This window comes from Eulemur rufifrons, chromosome 19, assembly GCF_041146395.1.
Source record: "Eulemur rufifrons isolate Redbay chromosome 19, OSU_ERuf_1, whole genome shotgun sequence".
NCBI lineage: Eukaryota > Metazoa > Chordata > Mammalia > Primates > Lemuridae > Eulemur > Eulemur rufifrons.
This window is the reverse complement of record NC_091001.1, coordinates 46,585,426-46,604,017: the sequence shown is the minus strand read 5'-3', so window position 1 is coordinate 46,604,017 and position 18,592 is coordinate 46,585,426. Positions and strand designations below refer to the sequence as shown.

The window sequence follows — 18,592 nt, the reverse complement described above, 5'->3', positions numbered from 1 at the left end:
CAGGCTGATAGAACCAAAAGACGCTGGCGCAGAAACCTCCTCAGGAACCAGTAGAGCGGTAGGAAAACCTGAATTGTATTGAAGCATTGCTGGAAGTTGGGTGTGGACAAGTCTGAGAGTTAAAAACCCAGGGGAGCCAGTCAAGGGAGGCTTTCACGCCTTTGTGAGTGTTACCAGTAGAAGCACAACCAGATTTTCACAGTGAATGTCAGAGGAAAGTCTCCTCATCCTTCCAGCGGGGATGGGACAGAGGAACCATTCTGAAGTCAGTCAGAGCACTCTGTTCTTGACAAGGTCTGCCCCCCCGAGAAACCAGTTAACCCGAGTCTAACCTGCTGGTGTTCTATCAGAGCCTAACTGAACTGGGGGGAAGAAAACAGCCAGGTCCAGCCAGCTGTAGCCTTCCACCTGCAAGAAGGGAAATACCAACTCCAGTCCACTAGATCCATCCTGTCCCAACTAAGGGTGGAGAAAAACTGGGAAACTTGTGAAGTTTATGGTGCAAAGGCACAGGCTCACTGGAACATTGAGGCCTAATCACAGGACTGTGGCGAGCTTCCCTCCCCTCACCCCCCCACCGCGTCACTGTGGCCCTACTTACCGCAGTTCTTCTCACCCAGTACAACAGGTCTACCCTCCACTGTGGTCCAGGTAGGGAACAGGTCTCTCTATTTCTCTAGTCTCCAAAACCATGGGGGTTTGGGGGGAGAGCTCTGACCCCTGAGAGAGCTGACGCAGCCCCTATTCCATGGTGACATCTTTGATGCAGGCCCCGGAAAAGGTCAGTCACAGAGTCAAATCACCCCGACTCATTAAAAGACTGTATCGAGTTCCTGTTATTCTAATATATGGAATCTCCTTTTAAAGAGTGGACTCATCACACTGGTGGCCCAAATAACATGACAAAAAGAAAAACAATAGACATGGGAAAGATTTTTCTATAAAAATTCAGAAAAAAAATATAAAAAAAATTATCCCTTGTTCCTTGTGCATTATCTCTTGTACACATGAGGTAAGCATGTTAGTATAATCACCATGTATAACAAGTACTGCCAGGATTTTCATATTCACTGTCTGAACCATAAAATACTTTCCCCCTTTCCTCTCCCCTTAAACGAGGCTATTAGCTCTCTAGCATAAGAGACACAGATTTTCCCCCCTGGCCGTTCTTTTGACTTGAGTGCTCTTATGCACTTAATTCACTAGATCCAGGAAGAGACCATTTCTCTAACACTTGTTCCAAACATTCTTAAAGAGTTAACCTGGTAACAGCAGATATCACACAACTCATGAACTAGCTCAACTCCATGCTGTTATTGAGAAAAAACTCCGATGCTCAACACTAGTGGGGAGGGAGTTGTTTCGTTCTCTAGATTAGCTGAGGGGGAGACAAGCAGGGTGACCATTCACCTCCCAGGGATTGACCTGGACCCCAGTGGAGTTTCTTTCTGATTAAATGTGAGAGTTTGTGCTTGCTTGAGGATTGACATCAATCCATGCAGCAGAAGTAGCTTCCTTCATTGCAGGTTGGCTGGAGTGAATTCCTTGGTCCAGGGGCACCTGTGATGGAGGTTGGCCACCTTTTCTAAATTATTGCAGTTGGTAACCAGCTATAGGGTAAATTCGTGGATAAATATCCTAATTAACAGAAAGCTCAGGAAAAGCTCTGTGGATGTTTTTATCTTCTGATTCTATATATTCTCTCTAAACACTATGAGAAGCAGATATGTTCACATGCCATTGTATTCTGGATTCTCAAGACCCCATTCTCTATTTGCCTAAACCAAATGAGCAGTAGTAAATAAAATGAAAGAAAATAAATTTTGAGCAACACAAAATTATACAGCTTAACAAAGAACTAGACTAGAGGTATGATAACTTGCTAGAAACTCCGTTGGCAGATCTTACTCCACTGTCATATCCTTGCCCTAAAAAATTAGGAACCTTTTCAAACCGTATACTGTTAGGTCTCTTATATTATGGCATCCTAGGAGGCCTAGCTGAAATTTGAAACTGATTGTAAGAATTAAATATTCTATACGAGGAAAAATGATTGCCCCCAAATTATCCATATAAGACAAAGTAAGGGGCAGAGGCTGTTGACTATATGGAGACATTATAACTAACACATGTTTGGTTGCTAACAATGTTTGGCTTAATGCTAAAATTTCAAGGTTCAGTAAAATAATTTGCTTTGTATTTAAATACCCTCAGATGTCACATACATCCAGTTGATTGATGGTGTTTTTGAGTTCAACTATGTATTTACTGCTTTTCTGTCATCTGGATCTGCTTATTTCTGACATGAGGTCATTGAACTCTACAAGTATAAGAATGGATTTATCTAATCCTTGCAATTCTCAGGTTTGGCTCACATGTTTTGGTGCTCTGCTTTTAGGCACATAAACGTTGAAGATTGTTATATCTTCTTAGAGAACTGAACATCTTTATTATTATGTAATGTCCCTTTTTTCCCTGACAAATTTCCTTGCTCTGAAGTCTGCTCCATCTTAAATTACTATACCTACCTATGCTTTCTTTTATTTAGTGTTACCACAGCATCTCTGTCTATATATTTACATTTAACCCACATGTGTCTTATACTTAGTGTAGGGTTTTTTACACATGACACATAGCTGGGTCTTGTTTTTTGATCCACTCTGAGAATCTCTCTCTTTCAGTTGCTGCATTTATATCATTGACATTCAAAGTAATTATTGGTATAGGTGTATGGTGGGTTAATATCTTGTTACTGTTTTCTATTTGTTGCCCCTCTTCTTTGTTTCTGTTTTGGTCTTCCACTCTTTACGTCTCTTTTGTGGTTTTAAATTGAACCTTTTATGTGATTTCATTTTCTTTTCTTAGCCGCCCTCCCCCACACACACACTGGTTTTTTTTTACTTTTTATTTTTATTTTCTTAGACTTTGCAGTATACATTTATGACTAATCCAAGCCCATTTTCAAATAACCCTATACCACTTCATAGTTAGTGTACTTTATAATAAAAAAATCCTAACAAGAATGAATTTAAAAAGACTTTTGGGACACTGGAAATTAGATTTTTAAAATATCTCTGTATTGGAATTAAAAGATTCTTTATTTGAAGCATGTGAAGTAACTTATATAAAATGAGCCTCGAGGAACTGTTTTCAAAATTATCCTTCTGCTAATGGACACAAGCCGTAAAGGTTATACTTCTACTTGTCAAATCAGCATGGAAAAATATGGAATCGAAGCTAAGCAAAATTAATTTAGAAGAACCATCATTTTCTCTCAATAAAATGCCTTATATCAGAGCGATACTTTCCACCAGTGGATTAAAGAACACATTGAGCTACTAGATTCTCTTCTGAGATCTGCACGCTTTCTTGTAAATGAATCAGGACACACAGCCCGTCAGGCGGATAGAGGAAGTGTGCAAGTGCAGGGCTGTGTGGGGAGGAAGCAGTAGATGCTTCAGACACCCGCAGACAGGCAGCCCTAGAGTTTGTGTTCGGGGCTGACGCACTGTGGGAGGAGTGCTATAACTCTGCCCACAGTAGTAAACTGCCACATCTTCAGCCTGGAGGCTGCTGATGGTGAGAGTGAAATCTGTCCCAGACCCACTGCCACTGAACCGGTCAGGGACCCCAGATGCCCAGGTGGATGCCCAGTAGATGAGCAGTTTAGGTGCCTGTCCTGGTTTCTGCTGGTACCAGGCTAAGTAGTTTTTATTGTTGGACAAAAGACTCTGGCTGGACTTGCAGTTGATGGAGACCCTCTCTCCTGCAGACGCAGCCAGGGAACCAGGAGACTGAGTCATCACAATGTCCCCACAGGCACCTGCAATTAGGAATGAAAAGTGACAATAAATTGCATCACTTACATATTAAAATATATATAAAAGATGTGTTTTTATAAGTCATAACCAAACTTTTTAGATGAAATATTCTTTCACTGTACGTATTAAAAATCATTTTTCCAATTTTATGAAGACATTACTCCTGTAAACCTCTTACCTGAGACCCAGAGTACCAGGAAGGCCAGGAGTTGGGGCTGTGGCTCCATCTTGCTGCCACTCACCTGCCTCAGGCACTCAGGCCCCCTCTCCAGGGAACCCCATTAATAGAGCTCTGAGCAGCCAGCTGCGTGGCTGAGGAGCCTATGCAAAGCACCCAAGAGTATGAGAGCAAAGTGCCTGTGCAGTGAGTTGTGAAGACAAACAGAGGACATAGGGTACAAAAATACCCTTACCCCAGAAGTGTGACTGTGTGACCACAAAGGCCCAGGAATCAACTTAAGACTACGATTTTCAAAGTTTAACAGTAGCTACAAAGGTAAATATTTTTATGTCAACTTTACTCTTTCAAATCTGCTGCAGTCAACTAAAAAACATGAATAAATTTTGATATTGAATACAGGTGTTTGTGACCATATAATTTTTTTTTTAAATTTATTGTGTACTTTATTTCTATTGTTATTACATTGTAATATATAATGAAATAATTACACAATTCACCATAGATCGGGAACCTCTGGTCTAATGCATCAAGCAATTTATGGTTTAGGAATAGTAATAAAAAAAAACAACTAAGTTTAATTGGTGACCATATAATTTTAACATGTAATTGAAACATAAATACGGTGGTAAGACATAAAATGCATTGCTGTCACTGCATAAAACTATGATGCACGGAACAAACTTGTATCTCTATTTCAGACTCTCTTCTGAATTTTATTTTTATTTTAATTTTTAAAAATTAATTTATTTTAATTGACAAAACTTCTATATATTTATCATGTACAACATGCTGTTTTGAAATATATATACATTGTGGAATGGTTAAATCAAACCAATTAACATATGCCTTACCTCCCATACTTAATCATTGCTTTGTGGTGAGAACACTTAAAATCTACTCTGTCAGCAATTTTCAAGAATACAATATATTGGTTTTTTTTCTTTTTTTTTTTTTGACATATCAGATATTAAACTGATAAGAACAGATACTACACTTGATCTTAGCCAAAAGGCCAAGAAGCGATAGAATACAATATATTGTTAAGTGAAAAAAAAGATAGCTACTATGATGTCAATTTTATTTAAACTTTTGTACTCCCACAATAAATAATAGTAATAATTGAAATAATAATAAGAAAAAGAAAAAGAAAAAAAAGAAAAAATATATATACCCCAAAAAAATAGCATCCTCCTGAAAAAAAATTAAAAAAAAAAGATTCTATCTATTTATTCATTTATTTTTAATTTCAGCATATTATGGGGGTACAAAAGTTTAGGTTATGTATATTGCCCCATCCCCCCCTCCCTGAGTCAGAGCTTCAAGCGTGTCCATTCCCCAGACAGTGCGCACCTAAGTGCCCATTATGTAGGTATACACCCATCCCCTTCCCCCCCACCTCTGCCCGACACCCAATTGTTGTTATTCCCATATGTGCACTTAGGTGATGATCAGGGAAACCAATTTGCTGGTGAGTACATGTGGTGCTTGTTTTTCCATTCTTGGGATACTTCACTTAGTAGAATGGGTTCCAGCTCTATCCAGAACATAAGAGATTCTATATCACCGTTATTTCTTATAGCTGAGTAATAATCCATTGTATACATATATCACATTTTACTAATCCATTCATGTACTGATGGGCATTTCGGTTGTTTCCACATCTTTGCGATTGTGAATTGTGCTGCTATAAACATTCAGGTGCAGATGTCTTTTTTTTTTTTTTTTTTTTGGGACAAGAGTCTCACTCTGTTGCCCAGGCTAGCGTGAGTGCCGTGGCGTCAGCCTAGCTCACAGCAACCTCAAACTCCTGGGCTCAAGCGATCCTCCTGCCTCAGCCTCCCAAGTAGCTGGGACTACAGGCATGCGCCACCATGCCCGGCTAATTTTTTTCTATATATATATTTAGCTGTCTATATAATTTCTTTCTATTTTTAGTAGAGATGGGGTCTCGCTCTTGCTCAGGCTGGTCTCGAACTCCTGAGCTCAAACGATCCGTCCACCTCGGCCTCCCAGAGTGCTAGGATTACAGGCGTGAGCCACCGCGCCCGGCCCAGATGTCTTTTTTATAGAATGTCTTTTGTTGTTTTGGCTAGATGCCCAATAATAGGATTGCTGGATCAAATGGTAGGTCTTTAAGGTATCTCCACATTGCTTTCCACAGGGGTTGCACTGGTTTGCAGTCCCACCAGCAGTGTATGAGTGTTCCTGTCTCTCTGCCTCCACTCCAATATTTATTGTTTTGGGACTTTTTGCTAAAGGCCATTCTCACTGGAGTTAAGTGATATTTCATTGTGGTTTTGATTTGCATTTCCCTGATGATTAGAGATGTTGAGCATTTTTTCATATGTTTGTTGGCTATTCTTCTGTCTTCTTTTGAAAAATTTCTATTCATGTCCTTTGCCCACTTTTTGATAGCGTTGATTTTTTCTTGCTGATTTTCCTGAGTTCTAAATAGATCCTAGTTATTAGTCCTTTATCGGATGTGTAGCATGTGAAAATTTTTTCCCATTCTGTAGGTTGTCTGTTTGCTCTTGTGACAGTTTCTTTGGCTGTGCAGAAGCTTTTTAATTTAATCAGGCCCCATTTATTTGTTTTTTTTTTTTTGTTGTTGTTGTTGCTGTGAATTGCCTTTGGGGTCTTCCTCATAAATTCTTTGCCTAGGCCAATGTCTATAAGAGTCTTTCCCACATTTTCTTCTAGAATTCTAATAGTTTCACACCTAAGGTTTAAGTCTGTTATCCACCGTGATTTGATTTTTGTGAGAGGTGAAAGGTGTGGGTCCTGTTTCAGTCTTCTACGTGTGGCTATCCAGTTTTCCCAGAACCATTTATTGAATAAGGATTCTTTTCCCGTAGTACATTTTTGTCTGCTTTGTCAAAGATTAGATGGCTATATGAGGATAGTTTTATATCTGGATTTTCTGTTCTGTTCCACTGGTCTGTGTCCCTGCACTTGTGCCAATACCATGCAGTTTTAATAACCACAGCCTTGTAGTATAGTTTGAAATCTGGTAAGTCAATACCTCCCATTTTGATTTTATTGCCTAAAATTGCTTTTTCTAAATGAGGTCTTCTCTGGTTCCATACAAAGTGTAAAATTATTTTTTCTATATCTGTGAAAAATGATGAGGGTAATTTAATAGGGATTGCGTTGAATCTGTAGATCACTTTGGGCAGTATAGACATTTTAACAATGTTGATTCTTCCGATCCACCAGCATGGTATGTTTTTCCACCTGTTAACATGCTCTGTGATTTCCTTTCTCAGTGTTTCATAGTTCTTCCTGTAGAGGTCCTTTACCTCCTTAGTTAAATATATTCCTAGGTATTTTATTTTCTTTGTTGCTATTGTGAAGAGTATTGAGTCCTTAATTTGGTTCTCCGTTTGACTGTTATTGGCATATATGAATGCCTCTGATTTTTGTGTATTGATTTTGTATCCTGAGACTTTACTGAATTTATTGATCAATTCCAGGAGTCTCTTGGTTGAATCCTTGGGGTTTCTAGATATAATATCATATCATCAGCAAAGAGTGAGAGTTTGATCTCTTCTGTCCCTATTTGGACACCCTTGATTCTGCTCTCTTGCCTGATAGCTCTTGCAAGGACTTTCAGTACTATGTTGAAAGGTAATGGGGACAGTGGGCAGCCTTGTCTGGTTCCAGTTCTAAGTGGGAATGCTTTCAATTTTTCCCCATTCAGTATGATGTTGGCTGTGGGTTTGTCATATATGGCTTGTATCATTTTTAGATAGGTACAAGGAAATTCTTGCTCAAATTTTCTGTTCTTCCCACAGAAACTTTTCATTTCACATTCTTCAGCTCTCCATCTTTCATTCTGACTTGTTCTTCCTAGTTTATGTCTTGAGCCAGTTCTTCCTTATCTGACCAAACTTTTGTATCTACTCAGCCTATCCCTTCCTCTAAACAACCTTGGGAGTGAGTTGGCATCCACCAGGGAGAAAAAAACATATACCCAGGTTTGGTAAGACCATGAAAACTTTAAGAAGCATTGAGTGAGCATCTCGGAGCTACCTTGGATTTATTTTCTTACATCCTGAGCTCCTCTGAACACCTACTCACTGAGAAGTTTGTGCTTCTCATTTCCTGGGTTGATAGTAAAATAGAATATTTACTCTGCTAGTAGAAATGGAAAATTGTGCAGCATGTTTAGAAAACAGTCCAGCAGTTCATGTGTTTAAACAAAGACTTACCACGTGATCCAGCAATTCCACTGATAGGTATTAATACATAAAAATGTAAACATATGTACACACAAAAACTTGTACTTGAATATTCATAGCAGCATTATGGGTCCATCTTTGGAACTACTGAGGAACAGTTTTGCCCCAAAAAGGAGTCACCAGAATTCTCTGTGATGTTTTTCAACTAGGTGGATGATCTTGAACGACTCCTATCAACAAATCTACCTGGATTTTACTCATTTTGTCTCCAGTGAGTGGTATAGCAAGGATAATTTTGTGTATGCTTTTGGTTCATTAATATTACTTATTTTTTTATTTCAGAATATTACAGGGGTACAAATATCTAGGTTACATATATTCCCTGAGTCAGAGTTACAAGCATGCCCACCCCCCAGACAGTGAGCACTGCACCTAATAGGTGCCCTCCTCCCCCTCCCACCTGCCTGACACCCGATGAATATTACTTCCATATGTGCACATAAGTGTTGATCAATTAGTACCAAATAGATGATGAGTATATGTGGTGCTTGTTTTTCCATTCTTGTGATATTTCAATTAGGAGAGTGAGCTCCTGCTCCATCCAGGATAATATAAGAGGTGATAGTTCACCATTGTTTTTCGTGGCTGAGCAGAACTCCATGGTATATATGTACCACATTTTATTAATGCACCAATGTATTGAAGAGCATTAATGGGTTGTGGGTTGTTTCCACATCTTTGCAACTGTGAATTGTGTTCCTATAAACATTCATGTGCAGATGTCTTTATTATTGGATGTCTTTTTTCCTTGGGTAGATGCCCAGTACTGGGATTGCTGGATCAAATGGTATTATTACTTTTAGTTCTTTGAGGTATCTCAATATTACTTTCCATAGAGGTTGTACTAGTTTGCGCTTAATTTGAAGTTAAAAAAAATAACTTTCACGTTCAGTAATAATGCTATAGGTCTTAGAAGACAAATAAAAATTTCATAACAAAAGCAGAAGACAACAAGAAAGAAATTTAAAAAGTCATGTTTGTGATGACATGAGAGCACTATAGAAGAAATACAGAGCAGATGACCTAGCATTCCAGTGAGGAAATACCCTTTGTAGGTCAGCTGATGTTCTCTTGTCATTGTGTTCTTTAGTGAAATTTGCCAGATTTGACAGTGGTTGGGGATTTGGGCTCAGCCCAGACAGAGGATGCTACTGGGAGGAGAATCCAGCTGATTCTGGCAGGTGCGTGGAGCTGCCTTAGCAGACTGGACAAGGGCTGAACCTGTAATACCAGGCTGGATTTCTCCCTGGGACATTTGCTGAGGTCTGGGTCAGGAGCAGTAACTGGGGCTAGACCAGAAAGGTAGAGTTAAACCTCCCTCATTCCTGTGGATTTCCTTCTATAAAGCTGCACTGATTGTCCTTCATGTATGTCTCAGACGTGGGCCCTGGGCTCCTGTCCCTGCATCTCCTGATGATCGTCTCAGCTCAGCTCCACCCTGGTCAACCTCTGAATTATTTTTATACAAGGTCTCTCCTGAATGACCATTCTCTTTCAGTCACATCCAGATACAAGATGTGGGAAGAATCAATTTGGAAGCTCACCTGCACCCTACTGGGATGACTACGAATGTTTCATATGACCTAAAGTGCATTTGGCTAGGAAATTTGCTAACCTGTGAGTCCCTAAGGCCTCAGAGCCTGCTTGATGCATGACTTCCCCATGAGCTTGCAGTGGCATCAAGGCCCAACCTGAAGGCCAGGCAGGAACTATGCATCACTGTGAGTGTTTCCAAGAAACACACAGGAGATTCCATCAGGGTTTGTAGCTCAACCCCACCATCACCAGCATTCCCACGGTGACAAATGTGAGCAGCGGAGCTGGGTGTTGCACCAACAGCTGCTGTCTACCGCGTGTCCTTCCAGTTCTCCTTACTGCTGCCCCAAATTCTAATATTCTTATTCTTGGGGGACAAAATTACCTTATGTTATCTTATATTTTCAAAAATTCTGTTGAATATGGCATATAAATGTGTGTTTTCTAATTCTTCCAGACTTGGTTATTTATTTTTATAATGCAGATACGGCATTCAAAAATCTCTCCTTTTATTTCAACATGCTGTGCCTCTCACTGACCAAAAACTTTGACACATGACTTTTGCTTTTAAATAGATTTAGCAAAGTCTATGGAGCAGTCAAAACCCAAGAATATGGACAATTTTACTTGAGTACTCCCTGAAACAGTAGTATAAAATGCTGTGCCTGCCCCTTTATTAGAGAGACACGTGCTAACAAAAAATAAAGGCAGAGGGAGTGTGAAGGTGGGTGGAGGGGAAGGAGCAGAGTCTATATCACTAAACCAATCCAGGTACATGTGCACCAGTAACTATTCAACCAAAATGAAATCCAAAAAATACATTAGTTTTGGATTTGTATCAGTCAGACTTCATGAGAAAGCTGTTACACTGAATGGATTTAATTGACAAATAAATGTAGGGCAGGCAGGGAAGATTAGGATGAGCTTTCCATTCAGCTTTCTCTTCTGTCCTGCCTGGTTTCTCGCAGGGCACTTGGATCCCTCCATTCTCCTGTAGCTTCTGCCAGGCCAAGGCTGTCACAGCTGACAGGTACTATATGTGCCCGCTGAGGTGAAGCCACAGCACTCATGGGCCAGATCAGTCACCTGCTGCCCATTCCTTGAGGTTCCCTGCAACGTGCTGTATGGCGCCTGCTCACCAGCCCAACAACACTGTGAGCAGCTGGGCCACCCAGCAGCGAGGTTTGTGTTTGGGGCTTTACCACTGTGGGAGGAAGTTGTAGAGCTTGCATGCAGTAATAAACCCCGACATCCTCAGCCTCCACCTTGCTAATCGTCAGTGTAAAGTCTGTGCCTGACCCGCTGCCACTGAACCTGTCTGGGACCCCAGAAAACCAGTTGGAAACCCGATAGATCAGGAGCTGTGGAGACTGGCCTGGCTTCTGCAGGTACCAGTATAAATATGTGTTTCCATTGCTGTGCAGGAGGCTCTGACTAGACCTGCAGGAGATGGACGCTGGCTCTCCAGGGGTGACCGGCAGGGAGAGTGGACTCTGGGTCATCACAATCTCCCCTCTGGATCCTAGAAGAATGAGAGAGAAGTGCAAGGTTATGTACAAACCTTAAGAGCAATTTACATAATTTCCTTTTGTTATTTATTTCTGGCTAAATCATTTTTCATGTGTGTGATTTTGATTCATACCCCAAAAACCTCCTATTTCAAAAAGAACTGAGGTTTACAAAGCACACAAAGGCCTCTAGAATTCTCCTATACTATCCCCCTCTCTCTGTGTGAGAGTCTTCACCAGAGCACAGGTCCTTGCTCCTTCTAGAATCTTCCTCAGTCTCTCAGATCTAAACTCACATGCCCCATCCTGGAAGACAAGACGTGCACATCTAACACATGTACAGAACACACATGGCAGTGGGGCCCCAGAGCTTTCCCCCACCCCATTCTCCTTCCTCATCTGCTTCTGTCCTTACCAGGGACCCAGAGCATCAGTAGCCCCAGGAGCTGAGCAGGGAACCTCATTTTGAGAATTTGGACTGAGGAGTCCTGATTGGTCATGGTAAGGTCAGCACTGAGCTTTTATCTCAGACTTGTAGGGGAAGGGCCTCCCTACAGTATGCAAATGCCCTGCTGGGTGCATTGGAGTGGAAAGAACCAATAGGCCAGGCGCGGTGGCTCACGCCTGTAATCCTAGCACTTGGGAGGCCAAGGCAGGCAGATTGTTTGAGCTCAGGAGTTTGAGACCAGCCTGAGCAAGAGTGAGACCCCCGTCTCTACTAAAAATAGAAAGAAATGATCTGGACAGCTAAAAAAAAAATTATAAATATATATATATATATATATATATATATATAAAATTAGCCAGGCATGGTGGTGCATGCCTGTAGTCCCAGCTACTCGGGAGGCTGAGGCAGGAGGATTGCTTGAGCCCAGGAGTTTGAGGTTGCTGTGAGCTAGGCTGACGGCACAGCACTCTAACCTGGGCAAGAGAGATATTCTGTCTCAAAAAAAAAAAAAAGGTACCTATGGTAGGGGGGTGTGCTTCTCCTGTGAGAACAAAGTGACAGAAAGTGTATTCTGTGTTAGGAGGGAAAGTAATAGAGAAAAACTCTATTTTGTCTATGTGGGATAAATTTAAGTGTTTCCTTCTGTCTTTTGTTTACAGATTTCTTATTTCTTAGCACTATCCTGGATACATTTTAAACCCTTATTTGATAAGGTTGCATTTCCATAAATATTTGATGATTATTAGTTCTTTGTTCATATTTGTTTAAAAGAATCTAGATTTGGCCTTTTTGATTTTTTTTAATTGAGATAGAACACAGAGTAAAGGGCAGCAATGTTAAATGTGGAACTGAATAAAGTTTTACATATATTTTCCAATCAGATTAAACTGTAGAATATTTCAAGTTCTCCAAATTCTTCCCTCATGCCCCTTCCCCATCAATTAATGCTCCCCCATCCCAACCATGGTGATTGGTATTCTGACATCTGTCACAACAATTTGGTTTACCCTGGACTAGATCCTGTTATAAAGTGAAGTTTCTAGCTTCTTTTTTTTTTTTTAAGACCTTCATTTCTTCCTGTGGATTCAAGTTACTGCCTTACTCTCTGCTGTCATTTACTGTGATTCTGGAGAATTTCCTGTACAGCATGTCTGCAAGTATTAATTTCTCTTCATTTTTACTTATCAAGGAATGTTTTTACTTTGCTTCTATTTTTGAAGTATATTTTCACTGGATATTGAATCTTTGGTTGAGTTTGTATTCTCAGCATTTAAATATGTCATTCCACTGTCTTTTAGCCTTCATTGGTCACGGTGAAAAGTTAGCCAACAGCTTCATTATTGTTTCCCTGTGGATAGTGAGCCATGTTTTTCTTGATGCATTTGAGATTTTCCCTTTGCCTTTGGTTCACCATTTTAACTATAATGTGCACAGGTATGAATATCATTTAGTTTATCCTGAATAAGTTCCACTGATTTATTTGATCTATAGATTATTGGGTTTCATTACTTCTTAAAATATTTTGCCATTATTTCTCCAAATGGTTTTCGGGCCACTTTCTCTCTTTATTCTCCTTTGTGACTTTAATTACATATTTGATGGTATTTTTCAATTGACTGATAAATCTCTGAGGTTGTCTTCATTTTTTAAGCTTTTTCTTTCTTTCTTTATATTAGAGCATTTCTAGTGACCTGCCTCCAAGTTCATTAATTCTTCTGCCACTGTAAACTCCTGTTGACCTAGCTAGTGAACTTTCCAATCGTGCTTTTGTACTTTTCAGCTCTAGAGTTTCCATTTGGTCCTTTTCCACAGTTTCTGTTTCTCAGTTGGCAGGCCCTATTTGTTCACTCATTGTCTTTACATTTTCCTTTTTCAGTTATGGATCCTAGTTTTAGAAAACTACTTGAACTACCTTTGTAACTTATTTAAGGAATTGATAAATCTGATATTTAGGAACAATCATAGCTTCCACTATTTTTTTCCTCAATATTGATGATGCTTTCCTGTTTCCTTACAGGAATTTTTATGGGAAACTAAATATTTTAGATAATATATTCTTGCATGTCTCTCAAATAATACAGAAGTCTGGATTCCATTTTATTTTTAAGCGTTGTTGAATTTGTTTTTAGTAACTTGTCTGGACTTATACTGGAGAATCTATCTCTAACTTGCTGTTTAGACACTGAAATCTCTGCTCTTTTGTAATTTTAATTCTTAATGTTTAGCTAAAAGTTGCCCCTGGATCTGGATAGCTTAGTAGTTGCCAATGACTTGGGCATTAGTTTTGCTCAAACACCTCAAGCTCAGTAATCTACCAATTCCTCTGTGTGTGGTTTGAAGAGTGCAACAAAGTATGGCAGTTCTGACCTTCCTATGTTTATATTTTTCACTGGGTCCTCTTGAGTCTCCCTGTCACTCATATCGGTAGTTATACATCAGCAGGAATATGTGGAGAGATTATCTCAGCAATTCTCTGGCTCTATCACTTCCAGGAATCCTGTATTAACTTTCAGTGGATCTACCAGCTGCTCCAACCAAAGCTGTCACCTTGGACTAGCAAAGCTGTGGGCTTTTCTGTTCCTTTCCTGCAGAGTTCAGCACATTTAGCTGGAAACACTGGAGTTTCATGTCTACCTCCACTGGTAACAAACTGCCGTTTTTTGCTGCCATTTTATGTTGGTAAAACTCCAGTTCTGCAGTTCTTTGTGACTGAGCTGGGAAGGAAAGGGGCAGTTCCAGGCAAAAGACCACAGACTTTTTTTACCTAAAGCTCTAGGAGTTTTTCAAGAACGCTGACATGCCTTGTTTTGCTGTGCTTTCACTTGGTTGCACTTTGCAGATACTGTGTTTTTCACAAATGGAAGCTCTGTGGCAACCATGCTTCAGGCAAGTCCATCAGCACCATTTTTCCAACAGCATATGTTCACTTCGTGTCTTTGTGTCAGCATTTTTTAGCAATAATATTTTAATTAAGCTATGTACTTTTTTTGGACATAATGTTAAAGCACACTTAATAGACTAAAGAGTGGTGTAAACATAATTTTTGTATGCACTGGGAAACCAAAATAATTGTGGGACTCACTTTATTATGATAGTCACTTAATTTATTGTGATGGCTGGAACCAAGCCCACAATCTCTGTGAAGTATGCCTACAAACACTCTTCAATGTGTTTTATTTCTTCAGCAAATTCCAGAGCAACCACAGAACAGGGGTCTGGAGTGTGGGTACACTTGGCGTGACAGAGGCTCTGGGGCCCAGGCATGGGCCAGCCTGCAGCAGAGACAATTCAGGTGTCTGAGTTGCCAGGGCGAGATAAGGCCACGGAGCTGGGTCTGGGGTGTGCAGAGAGCGGGCAGGGTGCTGCAGGGCTGGGAAGCAGCCCTCATCCCGGGCAGCACATTGACTCCTTCTTGGAAGTATGGGTGGGAGGAAAGGTGCGAGTGACTCTTTCTCTGGGGTGTGAGTGACTATGGCTATAGGTCACCTCAGTGGTGAAGGCTGCCACTGTCCTCTGTGGAGCAAGCCATTGTGACCGTCAACAATGAACCCTAAAGGGACCTCCCCTGGGACAGCTGCAGGAGAGGCTGCATTGGGGGCTGTTGAGGCTGTCAGCAGGGGTCCTCCACAGAGCAAGGCCACTGGGGGCTGCAGTGGCGCCACCGCCTGGCTGATACCAGCAGCCTCTGCCCTTCTTTGTTGCTAGATGTTTCTGGAATCTTAGGCGTGCTGATCTCCCAGCGACCCTTTCTGTGTGATTATTGTCAGTGTTTCACTCCACTGTGTCCCTGCACACTCTTAGGTGGACTCCTGAGCCCTTGCAGGGCTATTTACCTGGGGGGGAAGGAGGAAAGTGAGACAGGGAAGAGGAGATGGACAGTGAAAGGCTCCTCAGCAAACAGCTACCACTGAGGACACTGGAGCTCAAGCCCACGTGGAAATACGGGGAAATGCCTGGGTCATTCCACCTGCACGGTGGGGGGCTGGGGCGTGTATCCGCCTCCCCTGTCATCACTCACTGAGGGATGTCCTAGCAGATGCTCGTCCCAGGCCCTGTGGTCTGCAATGTGTGCAGGCAGAGCTGCCTCCCCAGCTTCAGAGAGAGGTTGCTGAGGGGCGGATGTGGCCATGCGGAGTCAGCAGAAGTGCAGGGAAGGGAAAAGGGCGGGGGTCCAGACAGGGACTGCTGCATCTACTCAGAAAATATGAGGATTTTACATCTGAAGCCCCCGCAGTGCTACATCGCCAGGGATCTTGGCTGATCCGTTGCAAGCAGGTACCCTACAAAACCAGGTGGCTGTTTTGCACACAGGCTGCACCACCGTGGCTTGGCCAACCGTAGTCATGCATACAGTAATACTCCCCGGAGTCCCCAGGCTCCAGGGCACTGATACTGAAGACATAGCTGGTTCCACTTCCCCTGCTGCTGTACCGAGCTGGGACTCCTGGGGCCAAGGTTGTGACATGAGATATAAGGGGTTCAAGTCTCTGTCCAAGTTTAATCCGAATCCAAGATATTTCTCCATGTACATCGGCACTGGCTTGGCAGGAGATGGAGACTGTCTCTCCTGGATGTGCCGACAGGGAGGCTGGCGTCTGGGTCAGGACAATGTCCCCATTCACTGTTAAAGAGAAAAAGAGGAAAGTGGCATTTATGGTGCATGGCAGGGACATGCGCAGAACAGGAGCCACTCCAACTTAGGAGAGGGGCTCACTGACCTGATCTTTCCCCAGGGCCACCCCTCACCTGCTCTCCAGAAAGCCAGGCTCCAGAGGAGCTGAACCAGAGTGCCCAGGAACATGCTGGTGGGGAGTGTTCAGAGCCTGGTAGTGCAGGAGTCATCGGACCTTTATGGAGACTTGGCTTATGGGGGAGGCATGGGGCGGGCACATGCAAAAAAGAGCCACCAAAGGAAGAATGCACTAGTCCCATGGGGTTGTCGGGAGTTTGCCATGAGATGGGAACCAGTACCCTTCTGAAGAAATCAGCAATATTTGGAGAAAACTTTTTTTTTATCTTTGGACAACAACCAGGAGGAAAATGATGTCCCTGCCTAGAAGCATAGGCAAAAAACAGATCTCTTGAGACTCTTCACTTCATAGCAAGCCTAGAATCAGACATTAGACTTCAACAACTGCAGACTTGATTGGCTATCAGGGAGCGGGGAGCCCTGGAAGTTTAGAGGGCTGTTAGGGCAATTGGACACACATCTTCAATAACCCCAGTCCTAATGTGTTATTTTTTCTATCTTCCTTCAGAACGTAGACCCTAGTGTCTTGCTTTCCTTCCCCCACACTGCTTGATCCAACCTCCACCAAGGTGCCTGACAGTCACTGCTCTGGGGCCACAAGGAGACCTCACTAAAGAGGAGTCCCCAACTTTTACGGCAGACAGGGGTGGCCACTGATGAAATGGGCTTCCCATCCTAGATTTCAGCTCAGGTCCCCTGGCTCAGGTCCCCGAGAGTGGGACCCCCACAGCCTTTCCCAGGACTCACTCTGGCCCCCTCCATGCTGTGAATGCAGAACCACCTCTGCTACCCTGCCCGGAATCCAGCACTAACAGTTGCAAAATTTTCTCTGAAAACACTCCAAATGCAACCTCTGCCAGGAACCTGGCAGGAACATCTTCCCATCAAAAACAACTAACAGGGAGAAATCTGCAAACGCCATTTTGGTGATGAGGAGGTGCATACTATCCCCAGATATTATGTTTTCTCCCATTTTTTTTGTCTTTGCTTAAGGATGATTCTATTTTCATGATCTTGGAGGAGGGAGAAATTAAGAAGAAAAAGGGGCTGTTTTGGGCTTAAGATATAAAAAGACAAATGGAGACTAGAAGAGAGTAGAATTTATAAACTCTTCGACACGGTCTGGGTTTCTCTAGCCACAGACATGGCATGACCAAGATGCCGGGGGCGGAGGAGCGGTGGGGGACAGAGCTTATTATGGTTCCTGCCCTTTGTGCCTCACTCCAGCTGGAGCCAGAGAGGGACGGTCAGCAAACGTCCTGGGTCTTTACTCAGCCAGATTTTGTTCCAATTAGAAAGAAAAGGAGCACACGTTAAACAAATGAATATAAAATTATATTGCACATATAAGTAATTTAATACGTAATAGTTTAGGTATACATTATACTCACATATTTATAAATGCTATATATCTATATTATAAATAAATTATAATATGTAACTTTAATTGTTGGCACAGGATATGATTTAAAATGTTTAGCCTGGGATTAAGTTTCTGCTTTATTGCTTCCTAACTGCATGGCTTTGGGTAAGTTAATTACACATTATTCAATTCATTTTCTTACCTACAAAGTAAGAAAGAGTACTGCTAACCTCTGTATCACAGAATTGTTGTGAGGATTAAATGGGGGAATGTGCAAAATACATAAATCAATTATACATATGTATGTGTTGTTTAAATTTTACATATCGACTATATATAATGTAGATATAAAGTATATTGATAAATCTGTAAATACTATATATCTATGTTACAAACAAACCTAGTAGGATTTTTGTATGTAAATAGATATAACTTTAATATCTGACGTAAATACGATTTTAAATGTGGTAAAGCAAGAACATTTACAGCCAGTAATGGCCCCCACGGCCCTTTCCCACTGCAAAGGGTCAGGAAGCTCAGGACCCCCTCTGTGACCCTGCTGAGCCAAGCAGGGACCTGTCCACTGCTGAGGACACTGAGCGTCTGGAAGGGGTCTGGGAAGCACAGAGCAAGAGGTGCTGGGGACATGGGCAGTGGGTCTGGGCCTGAGTGGAGGCACGTTTTGTCCAGAGAGCTTGGCATGGGCAGGTCCTCCGTGGGCGGCTCCATCAGACAGAGCAGCAC

General features: G+C 41.8%; 1 protein-coding gene and 1 pseudogene across 1 annotated transcript in view; both read right to left on the bottom strand.

Annotated features, from left to right (window-relative positions):
• LOC138399874 (immunoglobulin kappa light chain-like) overlaps positions 1-11,751 on the bottom strand; it is a 51,656-nt gene extending 39,905 nt beyond the window's left edge. Inside the window, exons 1-5 of the mRNA XM_069494565.1 lie at positions 11,703-11,751; positions 10,985-11,301; positions 9,290-9,303; positions 7,801-7,823; positions 3,515-3,823 (exon numbers count right to left, since the gene is read on the bottom strand). Of these exons, the coding sequence (XP_069350666.1) occupies positions 3,515-3,823; positions 7,801-7,823; positions 9,290-9,303; positions 10,985-11,301; positions 11,703-11,751 (712 nt within the window). The remainder of the gene's footprint in view (positions 1-3,514; positions 3,824-7,800; positions 7,824-9,289; positions 9,304-10,984; positions 11,302-11,702) is intronic.
• LOC138400320 (U2 spliceosomal RNA) lies at positions 4,930-5,026 on the bottom strand (annotated as a pseudogene).
• Positions 11,752-18,592: the final 6,841 nt, after the last annotated feature.